General features: G+C 32.3%; 1 protein-coding gene across 1 annotated transcript; it reads left to right on the top strand.

Moving 5' to 3' along the window:
• The first annotated feature begins 13116 nt into the window (after positions 1-13116).
• Positions 13117-14058, top strand: LOC139490110 (52 kDa repressor of the inhibitor of the protein kinase-like). The gene has a single exon (XM_071276962.1). It carries the CDS (start codon positions 13117-13119, stop codon positions 14056-14058), a length of 942 nt encoding a protein of 313 aa, XP_071133063.1.
• The last annotated feature ends 767 nt before the right edge of the window (positions 14059-14825 follow it).

Below are 14825 nucleotides of genomic sequence, written 5' to 3'. Positions count from 1 at the left end.
TGACCGTCGATACTTCGAATTGACAAATAGAATTAACCTTATTAATATTTAACGAAATATTTAGTGTGTGATTTTCCGTTGGTATATGCACTTGGACCAAAATCTCGACCGTAAAATGCGTTCCTCAGTTCGTTTAAAAAAAAATTGTACTTTACAGTATTTCGGTCGCATTGGTTGAATATCGTATTTCGGTCGCACTAAATGAACAATTCATTGAGCAATCTTAAGAAATAACTCAAATATATACAAATCCATTTCCGTCGTTTCTTGTAGATGTCCATACACTTCTGCAATAGTATTGAATTATAGATAAGTATCGTATTATAAAAACCAGATTTACTCCCACATAAACACTAATTTAGACCATTTCTGTTCCAAATTGGTTTTCCAAGTGACTTCAGTATCCACAGCATATAATGTAAAAGAAATTTGTTTGGAGAATTTGTAAAATCCAATAAAGTAAGAATGGTGACGTCGACATTGATCTGGATCACCACTTTTAAAAAAGAAATTAAAATCGGATTGATCTGAAGTAGTAGCCTTTTTCACAATGAAGTAGTTTTTATTCCTCTTCAAATCAGACAATCAAACCCTTTTTATGGAGTAATACATATTAATAAGTTTTTTTTCTTATTATATGTGATGTGCTTAAGATAATTTGTATTTGATCACATAATCTAGTAAAGAAAACAATCAACTAGCAAAGAATTTTGTCTCTTCTTTTTAACTTGTTTGACTTCTTGTTTTTTCTATTCAAGAATCTGTTTCACTTAGAATGTTTTGATTTTCACTATGATTTCAACTGTCGCAGTTGTATATACAAAACATATATGATAGTGTTCAAAAGTTTATCTTTAAATGGCAAGATTATTAATTCTTTGTTAATTTGCGAGTCGGCTATATTTTCCTCATCATGACGGTACCTGTCGATATATTATACATGCCTTTACAATAGATAAGCAGATACCTTGGGGTGCGTTATAATGAATGTAACACAATCGATTTATGATAGGCATAGTTGAAAGAAACCACTAGCCGTTCAATACAAAGATATATACACTCATCAAAGAAACCAGGCTTATAAATAAATGTTGGTACAGCAGACGTGCTTTTTGTCTACATATGACTCGACGTAGTAGGAAGGCCAGACTAGCAAGGAATTGAAAGGAACATTGCAAACCGGGAATGATAAAAACTCTAGAAATTAGCTAATGCTGTGTATGCCTGAAGGTAAAAAAAACCTAACTGAATACGTCTTAAAACGAAAAAGACACCAATCAGGTTTTTTTTTGAACAGCTACATTGCAAAATAACTCGCTTTAAAAATTCTCATAAAAATTAAACACAACATTCCAATTGACTGACGAAAGCTCTCGTTTACTATTTATTACATTTTAAAAAACGGAATTTTGACTTTTACATTTTCAAAAATCGAACTCCAGTATCACTCACAATGTACAATATTCTGAGCTCTCTTGTTATTGTTTTTTAAATTTTCAGTTTGTCGTTACAGAATTTTTCAAAAACCGCAAATTAACTGCAGTAGTCCTCAATCTTTTCCTTTCAAACCTAGAATATTGCAGTAATTGTTGAACAAAAGCTCCATTTATATCACTGTGGTTTTCCGCTTAAGCTCCGATCACAACAGATCGTATGATTTTTAGTCGTGGAAGATCTATAAAATAGTTGTTGTGATACTGTCGTTCAAAATATCAAAAAAATATTTCAAGTGGTTACATCAGTTACGACATGTCCACGATGTTTCCATGATGGATACACGACAGAAAAAAAATTGTACTTATATTGTCGTGAGTTTGTCGGAAGTCGGTCGTGCGATAGACGTTCGACAATCGTCAGTTGTTTTGGGTTTTTTTCATGTGTTCATGTCATGGGATGCGCGTGTTACTGTCGTGTCACTGTCGTGCAGTTGTCGTCCGATTGTCGTAAGACTGTCGCACAACAGTCGAGGGTCACTCGCACGTTTGACTCCAAACTAGTTCTATATAAAGAAGGCCCGATTTATTGGGTGCAATTTGCCATTTGCTTTCAATATTGTTCAGTGTCATTATAAATTCGGTCCATATAAACGATTTTTTCGTATTATTTTATATTATAAGAATCAACGCTAACAGGGCCAAATTTGCTCTTGTTTGAGTCCGACAAGGCGCCTATTCAGCAGGGCCAAGCGTAATCGTTCTGGTGGTATATAGTCATCCTCTTTAAACGGCAGACGGTTTTTTTCCAAACATTCATTCCCGCCGAATTGTATTATTCTTAATATAACGAATATAGGTTGTGTACCCCTGTCGTATGACAGACAAACAATATTGTGTGAGCAAACGTACGAAATTTGGTATTCGTGAGACAATCGTGCGACTGTATCACGAGTGTCTCACAACAGTTCTGAGATTGTCAAAAGACAGTCGTGCGACAGTCGTACGCTTGTTTTTATTAAAATGGTATATGCTGGTACCCGCGACAATGTGTTTATCGCACGACAGTCGCACGACTGTGGTAAGACACTCTCACAACCGCCATAAGACAGTGACACGACAAATCGTAGAGCAAAAAAGGTCCATGTCCAATTTTCGTCCCACGACACGCGACAGCGCCACGATGCTTAAAGTATCGTGCGATTGTTGTACGACGATCACAGATGACCTGCGATTTGACTAAATTTCATGTTAGGGCGCTGCATAGATGTGTCGTGGGTTCGTTGTGATCAGGGCTTTAGTCAGGCGCTCTAGATTTCTGGGAGTTTTATTGGCATCAATTAGTATTTTTGAATATACTGTACCCAAACCTTGAGTTTTCAAAACGCACCTGTATTAAGCAAAATCCTGTGTTAAAAGACAATCAATGTTAGATACCTTTGTAGTGCATTTCATATAAATTGAACCTGTATTAAGAGACCTCCCTTAAGTGGTCTCTTAAAACAGGTTTGACTGTAGTTGGAATAGGTGCAATAGTTGTCACGCTCTTTGGTTACAATACGGGACTTTATGACATGATTTTTAACAGAGCCATTTCATTTGCTTATTTTCTTACAATTAAATATCTTTGACATAACCGAATCGATTGATAATTCAATTATAAGTTGAGCAATAAAGGCATGTTATTAGCTCTTGTGCAGCTGTTTATTATACTTTGTTTTCCAAACTATTTTTGTGATATCTAAATTTGGTATGAACATATTGTACTTAATAGTTTGTCTTTTAAAATAAATTGCACTAAAAAAGAAACTTCTATTTTCATTTACAACTTTTATCTTTTTTGCCATTTACCATGAGTACAAGAAAATGTTCTTGCACCAATTCATTGATTTAAGCATTTCTGTTGACAAGAAAAATCTTATTTTGAAGCCGAAGTATTTATTATGAAATATCTTCCGATTTTCTCATAAATAACATTAGCGCTAATAGTTAGGTGCTGAAGCTTAAAGAACCACTAAATACGATTTTGACATAAAAATTTATGAGTAACTCAATGCCGAAGTATTTATTATGAAATACCATCCGATTTTCTCATAAATAGCATTAGCGTTAATAGTTTGGTGCTAAAGCTTAAAGAACCACTAAATACGATTTTTACATATGTGTAACTCAATGCATATAGTATAATCATCATCTAAAAGATTGAAATCAAATAAGTGCTAGTGGCCTCATCAAGATATTTTTGTTATTCTGGTGATGTAACAGGTAGTTTTTAACTGTATACAAAAGCTCGATTTAATTTGTAAATTTACAAAAATAAAAACAAATTTCTTGTTTCCTGTATCGTTGGTGTTATACTTTACTTTCTGGTTTAACACTTAGCTTTATCTATCATTTTTTCTTAAACAAAAATCCCATTCGGTATACCTATCAAGAACAGGAGAAAACGGAAAAGGAATGCATTACTATGTTTTATGCAATAGCTACAAATTCTGAACCTAAACATGTGTTTTAATTTGGAATGTTAAATAATTAAATCAAAGACAACAGTTAGCAATTATGATTGTTGTTCTGAGAATAAATTAACTGAGTTTCACAAAAAAAATGTACTTTTCTGTATTTTCGTCCACTGATTGAACAATGCATTGCAATATTTACTAAGCTATTTCCGTCGTTTTTGTTTGATGTTTATACAATTCAACAGTAATTTTAAAAAGACAAGTACTGAATTACAAAAACAATCTACATTAACACCCACATTAAACATTATCCAGACCTTTATTGATCTATATTATCTATTCTAAGTGATTTCATTGACTTAAGCGCATAAATTCATAATATTCAGTTTGGAGAATTTATAAAATCAAATAACACTGCTGACGTTGACATTTCACTGGATCAACACCAAATAAAAAAGGAAATACAAGTCGAATAAAGCGGTTGTAGCGGCAATTGAGATTTTTTTTTATGTAGTTGGGATTTTCGTCTTTGTATCAGACAAGGAAACCATAAATTGTCATGAAGCAATATATGTATGCTGTTTTTCTAATTATGTGTGATGTGCTTAAGATCAATTTTATTAGATTCATTACATCTTGTATAGTAAACAATCACCTTACAAAGAGTTTTGTTTCCTCTTATTTTGACTTGTATGACTTCTTGTAATTTAAAGTGGATTACAGGAAACCCTGTTGATTCATGTATTTTCAAGTTGATGTATGAAGCCCTTCCATATCTTTTGATATGCTTTTTTTCACCAAGTACTAAGTTAACTGTGAAATTTCAAACGATTTTATTTTGTTTGGTTTATTGCGCATTTAAAACTCGCGTATATACGATCAGTTTTTCTTTAATGATTCATAGTTTTAAGTTAGCATACCAAATACAAGATTTCGTTTAGGATTCTAAAGCTCAGAATTGAATTAAATGATACACTTCATGGAAAATATTATGCAATCATACATTTAACAACTGGGTTTAATGAGATGGTAATCATGATTCTTTCCCCAGAAACTTATCTGAATTGATGATAACTCAAAATCCATAATCACCCTGTTTATTCATAAGGGCACGGTTTTTCCATAATGGCCTTGTGTTTTCATAATGACCCTTCATATTCATCCCTGATTTTTCGTAATAGCCCTGTATAAATGGCCTCTACGTCTGTAACATAATAATTTTGTTTTTATTAATAAAGGGACAGTTTCAGAGGTGTAATACCACCAAATAATGGTACGTCACATCCGGTTCAGTGTATACGAAAGTAGGTCGGAAAAAGATATTCCCTTGAATTTGACATTGGTAGGTAATTAATCCTACATTGTATTGCAATAAAACCATTTCTGTGTCATAAACGTATGTCTTGGGTATTTCACAACACCAATATTTTTTATTTGGGATTTCTATGGAAAATTTTGTAATCTTGAGGTTATATGGTGACTAAACCTTGTACACAGATAAAATAAGAGGAGAAATTAGATTGGTTAACTTCCAATGATGGTTATTTTCTTATATGCATTATGAAATGTATGTGAAATTTTTTCTATATAACTGGACAGGATAAAACTTTACTCATGCCAAGTATTTCTTTATTTGAAACAAAGATAAATTCTGCACATTTTTTTTTGATAGTGCAAATTTAACAAAGACTAATAGGGGAAAATCAATGGTGGTATTACACCTCAGACATAATTCACTATACTGGTTAATAAGTGTTTTATTATGTAGCTTTTGTTATCCTCGTAAGACACGTAGAAATAATCTCATTATAGAAACCAGGATTAAATTTTGTATTTACGCCAGACGCGCGATTCGTCTACAAAAGACTCATCAGTGACGCTCGAATCCAAAAAAAGTTAAAAAGGCCAAATAAAGTACGAAGTTGAGGGGCAACGAGGACAACATTTCCGAAAGTTTTGTTAAATACAGCTAAGGTAATCTATTTCTAAGGTAGAAAAGCCTAAGTATTTCAAAAATAAGGGGGTTGATATAATGGAAAAAGACACCACTAGAGTAATCGCATCACATATTCGTATGCATGTCTTAGTTCAGGAATTTTGAGAGTGGTTCGTGATACCATTGAAATCAATGAAAAACATACAAATAATTATACGAACAAACAAATCGTTTTATCAAGCTTTTGACCTTGTACTTGTTCTTTATTTTAACTGCGGAGTTTCTGTAATATTTTTTCCTTCACTAAACCGTATTTATATACATAGACCAAACGCATCAATTACTACGATGTATCTAAAAAGAAAATGACAACTTTATGTATTATGTAATTCAAAGAAACATTGGGCATTTTGATATCGCTGCCAGACAGTTTATGAAACTGTGTATAATTTTGTCAGAATTGACATTGAATGTTATAGAGTTTCTTATCTTGAATAATTGTAACAATAAAATTTTATGATGTTGTTACAACTTCATTTATATTAGTATAGATAAATTGACATTTGTGTTGTAACTTATCTAGAGACTTCATATTGTTTATATTATTGAAAATGCATTGAACACTAATCAAGTAATTCACAAAAAACGCTCATCTCTATTCACTAATGGGGATTAAATGCTATACCATTTTACCGTCCTGGTGTAAATGATTAATGTAATTGTTTAGTTTCTAGTTTATAAATTTATAATGATGTATTAAAACTAAGGTAACACTACGATAGTTATATCAATTTCTGTCAGTATGCATTGATTGGTCTGTGCACGTGGTACAAACTAAATCGGAAGGCTTACTAAAACCCATATACAGTAGTTGAAATAATTTTTTTCTTTTCATTGTCCTTTTTATTCAAATCTACAGGCTATTCTAATTAATGGCCTCCGCAACCTAATGCGATTTGAGCATAATACTAGATACTCTTTCCTATGATCAACATGTGCAATTTTAAAAAAGCAAGTCCCAATATTTTGATCAAGAGAAAAAAACAATAGATTCCTAGTGGTATGATATCAACATAGGTAAAACTCTCATCAACCTGTGTCAGCATCGTCATCCTAGTTTCTGGTCATTCTTTCTTTATCCCCTTTCCTTATTCAAGTATAGTGTATTTGTGCTGTTTCTATCATAATGCATGCTCGCATGTAATTTACATTGTCATACATATTGAATAGTGGAAAAGACGATACAAATATTTGTGGCGGATCTTTTCGATTCGAGCGAATAAATATGTCCAAATACAAAACTTCGAACTTATTTGTTTAATATCATATAACTGTTCGATCAAATATTTTTTTCTACAAACTGATGAAGATTCTAAGACACAACACTTACACTATTTAGTTGAAATTTTCAGATGAACGCAAACACTGTTATTAGAATAAGTGATAACGATCCTTTAAACGTTCAAGGTCAATGATCATAAATGAAAGCAGACATAATTGTACAATTTTTGTATGCATGTAACATTGTACTTTTATTGCTCTAATTTTTGTACTATTTTCACATTTCATGAGTAAACGAAAAACATGTGAGAAAAATATATCTCCTCACTAGTGAAATTTCTGTTCTCAGCAAGGGGTTGGTCGAGATTTAATTATGACGTCAAGTTTTCTTGATTTCTTCTGAATTTCCTTTTGTGACGTTCGTGAAAAAGGCGACCATGCCTGATGACGTCTCATACATGTATACAGAACACTATTTTCTGCAAATCTTGGAACGGGAAGGAAAAAAACATTTGAGAAACAGATTTAAATATTAATTATAATTATTGATATAATGGAGTATACGATATTTTTTAGATGATAATTAAATAAATAAAGGCATTATATACAAAAACAATGCAAAATAAAAACAGTTTAATTTCTTAAAATAAACGATCATTAATATATACATATCAAATGCATCTAGTTATATATCATATGGAATTTTCTCTTATTACTCAAAATTGTGCATTCACTCAAACTTTATTTTTTTGTCGTTTAAGTTATTTAAATTTTTTTGGTTTATGTTAACACTTTCACACTGGATTTTTTTAACATATATTTATTCAAATTCAGTATAATTTTTTTTTAATGTGAATTTACGTTTAATTTCTGTTTTTCTAACTAAAAAAAATGCAAATTATTATTTATTTTTTTCCATTCTCTTCACTAAATTCAAAAATTTAGGAAACAATCGATAATGTTCGTATATCTTTAACGTTTCTTTACCGATCATATCACAGTTTATTATTAAATCGGTTGTTGGTACGCGTAGAATACAAGGCCAAATTGGCTACGCATCCCCGCATGCAGGTACGCACAGACACTGCTTTTTTTTTAATTTTTCGAAAGGCAGATCACGGATAAATTTATATAAAATCAAAGTACTTTATTTACAAATACATGTATTTGATCGTGTGTATAGCACGGAAGTATTTTTTTTTCTTTCTATGTTTATACCAAGAAACAAAGACATTGAAAGATCTTTAAAAAAAAATCGATGTAGAGCGGTCCTGGTTACAAGTTAACTAAGTGTTGAGCAGACAAGCTAAAAGTTAACTTGAAATTCAGTCTGATGTACTTATGTTAACTTATGGCAGGATTGGTTTCGAAGTTAACTTATATCAGTAGCGGACCTGTTTCCAAGTAAACTTTTTCGGCAGACATAAAAACACTACTAGGACCAGGACCGCTTTTAAAGTTAACTAGATCGTTGTCCTAGGATTAGTCTGAGCAGTCCTAAATCCAGTCACAGGTTAACTTTGACAATTTCAAATGACTGGTTATCAACTTGAAGTTAACTTGCTATAAAGGTTAGAACTGCACTCATCTATCTCGTAATTTCAAGCGACTGTCCAAATGCCAACCCTTCATCACGCTGGCTCCCAACCGTTTAAAACCTACCTATTGTCTAAATATGTAATGTGTTTTCGTTCATGCATGATGTTTGTTCCTTTGGATGTAAATCAAACGTCAATCAATGACCAATCACCCCTACTTTTCAGAAACAATATTCGTGCACATGCATGAACTTTTTATCCTTTGATGTTAGAATAAACCAGAATCAATCAAACAACCTTACCTTGTAAAACCTACTAATTGCATTAATAATAGGATCATGATGTTTATTGTTTGGTTTTCTAAAGCTTTGGTTCAGCCAATCTTGGGCGGAAATAAAAACATTTGAAGGCTGGGAAATTAATCAAATATTTATTTTACACAACCATATGTAACTAATAACCACTGCTGCAGGACTTTAAGTCCATTATAATTCCTTCAGATCGTTGCCAATGAGTTGGTACTTGCAGGATTTAAACAATTGCTTCGCCTTTTCAGTTGAACCACCAACATGCAGAGTTCCTTACGACAATTCTGACATCTGTGTATGTTATATTTGGCTTTAAATACTCTCAAAACTTGTTATTTATTTGGATTTCTAATTAAAGTAGAGTTGAAAAGCATCTTTCAATGGAAATCTGCACGAACATATTCATCATACGCCTCACTTAACATAAATACTTGGTCACCTCTTTACATGTATGCGATTGTACCGATCGATTGTGTAATCATATATCATGTATATTGTCAACACCATCTTTTGTTTGTTTGATGTTCTATAGAATATTTTGTAAACTTGAGGTTATATGGTAAATAAAGCTTGAAAACAGCTTTAAAATAGGGATAAACACTAGATTGGTTTACGTCCAGTTAAAGTTATTTTCTGATACGCAACGCAATATAACACAAAATTTCGTCGATAGTACTGGGCAGGATAATACATTACTCGTGCCAAGAATTTCTTTATTTGAAACAAAGATAAATTCTGCACAATTTTTTTTTGAAAAGTGTAAATTTAACAAAGGCTAATAAGGAAAATCTATGGTGGTATTACACCATCTACAAATACATTTCCGTGTTAGGACGTTGACATAGCTCTTCCAATAAGGAAGTATCCTTTTATACTTACTAGACCCCGTGCAGAATTTTCAAATTGGTTAAAACAAATTGTAACAATGTCTGAAACTAAAATGGCGTCCGATACTTGACGTAGAACGGTTTTGTCTTACTTATCTTTAGAAAAAACTGTATGATTGTAATTAGAAAAAAAATGGTATTGATTTTGGACAATTCCTATGTATTAATTTTACAACAGTCCTGATTCTGAACCGTATCTAAACCATTATGAAAAACAATAAAGTTTATAAATTGCACACTTTATTATTCTGTGTTCAACAGTCATTGATTTCAAAGTTATTTGTTTCGGTAGATATCATTATCCCTCAGTCTATTGTAAGATGAATGTTAATGATGTCAGGATTCATTCTCTAGGGTGCTACACATTATTGTAGCAAAATCAGATTTCTTATACTAGTATAACTAATAGTTTTTTTTCTATTCAGCAGATTTATTAGTTTCCAGGGACTTACAATCGACATGCAGTCGACCCTTATGCTATAATGTCACATTAGTGCCTGAAGAGAAATGAGAATGCAACTTCAATTGGCCCTAGATATAAAAATTTATAGATGAGATATTTATCAACGCATTGTAAATACAACTTTTATGAAAACTTTATGTTAATAGGATATATTGTGTTGCCACATATGTCTGACGGTTTTGGAAATATGTATGATACTTTTCCTAGATAGACAGATATGAAAATCACATTATCTAGATGTCAACGTATAGTATTTAATATACCCTCGGTTTTTAGTGACATTCTAAAGTTCTTGTCCTACATCACGACGGTATAGTATTGATAATCAACTTAGTATTGTCCTTAACATAGATACAATATATGCCACTGGAGCAATCATTACATTCTATAAATATAGCAATTGCCAATAATAAAACAGATCTGTAAAATAAACTACAAATTAAACAAACAACAAAACAAAAAATCAAAAAAACAAAAGACCTGTGACGAGGTTACTGACTTGGGGAAAGACACATGATATAAACATGGAGATATTTTTTATGATTGTAAATGGAACAACTAACTTCCACAGTTAAATGGAGTGGTAGGTAACAATTGTATACCACCTTATTACTTTTAATACTGGAGAAAACACCATATTTATTGTATAGTCGGCTTTAAAATGGTCCAACATGATAAGAAAGTTAATAACAAAGATACCACACTCAGAGGTAAATCCAAAACTAAAGTCCTAATCAAATGACAAAATCAAAAGCTTAAACACATCAAATGAATGGATAACATGAAATTATTCAAAATAGAAAATTAGCGGTCTTATCGATAACAAAACAATTGAAGACAACACAATGACAGACATGCACTAACGTTTCAGGGAAAGTTAACATTAGATTTGGCGACTTTGATAGGTCCTTTATGATCATATAGCTCTTTTACTGTTTGGGTTCTTAAACATTAACGGCTTTCAAAATTTCAGCTATGGGCGATTCTTATGAAGATAAATCTAGAAAAGCCCTTCAGACGAATGAAATTAAGAACGTGTTGGGGTTTTTTTTAACTAAAATTTCCTTTTTTATAATTAAGTTTTATTCATTTGAATCTTAAACTTACTGCACAGTCAGAGTTTGAAATTTTAAGATAACATATTTTTCGTATTTCAAGATTTTGTAAATATTCGTTTAACAAAAAAATTCAAAACGTCGTGAAATCCGAGGATTTTGTTCTTTCAACAGAGGACATCGACGAGAGAGTTTCTTTCAAATGTTTTTTTGGATTTGTGCAATGACAACACAACACATCATTTGGACTTTTCTATAGTTAATTTAATGTCTCATTGTTTTACCACCATTTTTAATAAAAGAATGTTTGTATGAACATAAGTTTGCCAGATTATGCCAGCTATTAATATTTTACCTAAAAGACATTTCGGGTAGTTTTTTGTAATACTCTGAAAGCAACAAAACTATTTTACTTTGTCAAATTTGAAGACAGTTGAACAACCGTTAGTGATCCTGAACTCTCAAGTGCAAACTTCTTACTTGGACATCATGTATGCATGATGAAATATTATGCACATAAATGTCTGTGTTAAATAAATCAACACTGCTATTCAAATTCTTGATAATGACTATGAAGACGTATACATAACACTTTTGTGAAGGAGGTTTTAAAACTACTCGTTAACACTCCGTTTAACTACCTACAAAGTATTAAGGAAAGTTTATATTTGATGGTAGTAATACATAGTTTCAGCCTTTTTAAAATGCTATGAATTGACGTTAAATGAAAATGACAACCAATAATGCTGCAATCATTTTTTGAAGTAATCGTTTAGAACATTATACGTTTCTCAATGTAAGATAGGATGTCTATTCGTTAACATCTTTTATGCTTTTTTAAAGACCAGTGATAATGCTAGCTGTGAGGCAATATCTAATCTTAGAAAATAGCAAGGCCATATATTACTTAAAAAAAAACACCACTGCATTTTGTAATGATTCTTCCGTTGCTCAGAATAAATAGTGTTCAGCGGTCATGCCACAAAGCGTGATATATCATATTTTCGTGTAACACAGGATGTAAAATTGATTGATTTAGACAACGTTAACAATTATACAACCATCATACACAATATAATAACGTTTTTAATTTGATCTATCCAAAGTGCTCAGACGTATTTGTGGAACTGTGATAGCAATTATGGCTGTAGTTTACTTAAACACTTTTACATTGATAATTACCCTAAAAATAGTTTGACACACTTCTCTTCGAACTTTGATCACAGATTTCTCGAATAATTTTAAATGTATTTTACCCATATACATGTACATTGAATATTTTTCTTTAAAGTCATTATTGCATGTAGATTGCATATTGAATCGAGTATACATCTTGTGGTTTTCATTTTTGTCCGTCAAGAAACATAACCAACATGGCTTAAAGTAGAACACACGATTTAAAGGCACCGTTATCTTATATCTATATCATGAGAAGTATAATAGATAGAAAAAATATGAATAGACAAAATGATCAAAATGGCAAATCTATCTTGTTTCTGAATTCACCTAAAATACAAGATGACGATGCAAATAATGATGTCCTTAATGACGAGTTTAAGCTATTTGCTATGTTTATGACTATTATTTCAAAGACTATTATCAGCAGATAAAGATCTACAATATTATACTAGAAACGGCGGTAGAAGATATTAACAACAATCGACAAGAAAATAACAAAATTTCTAAATCAAAATTCAAAATCTTCTGTGAAACTAGGTGGACAGAGAAACACGCCACACTCGACACATTCGCGACAATGTATGAGGCATTGGTAGCATGTTTAGAAGGCATAAGCTCCAATGAGGGACGTTCGTGGGACCGAAAGGCTATTACGGATGCTCATGGCCTTCTGTCCAAGATAACAGATAGTACATTTATTATTTGCTTCCAAACAGTACACAACTTTTTTGGTTATGTACGTGGAGTAAGTTCTAAGCTTCAAGGCTCATCTTTAGACATTGTTGAAGGTTATAAAATGATCGGAGCTGTGAAACAGATCATCGAAGAAACCCGTAAAAATGAACAAGAGTTTGACTTGGTTTACAGTAATGCGTCTGACATGGCAGTAAAGGCCGGACTTGATGAGCTTAAAATGCCCCGTCGTTGTGCTAGACAGACACATCGTAACAATGTTCCCGCTTCATCAGATAAAGAATACTTTAAACGGGCAATCTACTTACCTTATCTTGATGAGCTAATTCAGCAACTTGATATGCGTTTTGGTCAAGAGGCTGTCTCTGTTGTTCGTGCCTTGTCAATTTTGCCTTTCCGAGTTCACCTCATCTCCGAAGAGATGGAGAAGGATGTTTATGATTATTACAATTCTGATATGCCTTCGCCTGAAACATTCAGGCAAGAGATGAGACTCTGGAAGTCGTTTTGGGAAAATCAATCGGACAAACCAGAGTCAATAACATCAACCTTAACTGATGTAAGGGCATGCTCGACTTTATTCCCAAACATCATGAAAGTTCTCTTCTTACTTGCTTTGACGAGCGTCACGTCAAGCTCCACCGAAAGAGCTAACTCATCCCTTAAGTTGATCAAGAATGATTTGAGAAGCACCATGAAGGAGGATCGCCTGAATGCTCTGCTTCTTTTATATATTCACAGAGACATTAAACTTAATTTTGATAAAATTATTGACGATTACGCCATGAGAAATCCACGTAAAATGGTTCTTATGAATCCACTCTAGTAATTGAAAATGATAGTCCGTCAGTATTTTTCTGTGTTCATTTTAGGTTTTGCGTCAAGGTACATGTATACTAGAAATATGTATATTTCCACATTAAAGCAATACTCAGAACGAAAGAACTTTATTCTTCAGTGTTTATTTGTCTTGTATCATGTGTGTCGTTCAACGAAACCCGAACTTAATCAAAAATAGAGGAATTACTTCATAATTTGATGCTAAATTGTTGAAATTCAGGAGCTTTTGAGCTTCCCCATGGACCCTCAACCGTAATCACGCCTCTCGTTCATAAAATCCTGGCCTAGGTATTGAAATGTTAAGTTACTTCTTATACCCTTGAGTTTGGAATTTCTCGTTATTGGTCTACTGCTGTTAAGATCCATCCAATCATTTTAATGTACCATAGACAATTAATGGAGAAAACTCGGCATAAAAAATGTCACACCCTGACACTTTAACTATAAAATATACATGCTCCAAGTCAGGAACCGTTACATTAGTGCAATTCTCTATTATTTTATGTTTTTAAGCCAAAAAAAGTCCAAAATTTTTTTTATTCTACGCCCCCCCCCCCTTTCAAATATACTGGACACGCCCCTGAATAAATACAATTGATTATAAGAAAGCTACAAATTAATGCGAAAATGGCCATTTAAGCGATCGAGGCTGCAAGGAGAATTTGTGTTGAAACGAAAACAAAATATTTCAAAACCAGATTAATACCAAGTTTAAATACTGCCACGTGAATTGCAGATAAGTGTGACCTCATA

This window comes from Mytilus edulis, chromosome 9 (genome assembly GCF_963676685.1).
Source record: "Mytilus edulis chromosome 9, xbMytEdul2.2, whole genome shotgun sequence".
NCBI lineage: Eukaryota > Metazoa > Mollusca > Bivalvia > Mytilida > Mytilidae > Mytilus > Mytilus edulis.
Note: the sequence above shows the minus strand (reverse complement) of the source record. Positions and strands in the feature narration are given on the sequence as shown.

Bases quoted from the DNA above. Each gene is read 5' to 3' on its own strand.
- LOC139490110 (XM_071276962.1), top strand. From the start codon at position 13,117: ATGTATGAGGCATTGGTAGCATGTTTAGAAGGCATAAGCTCCAATGAG.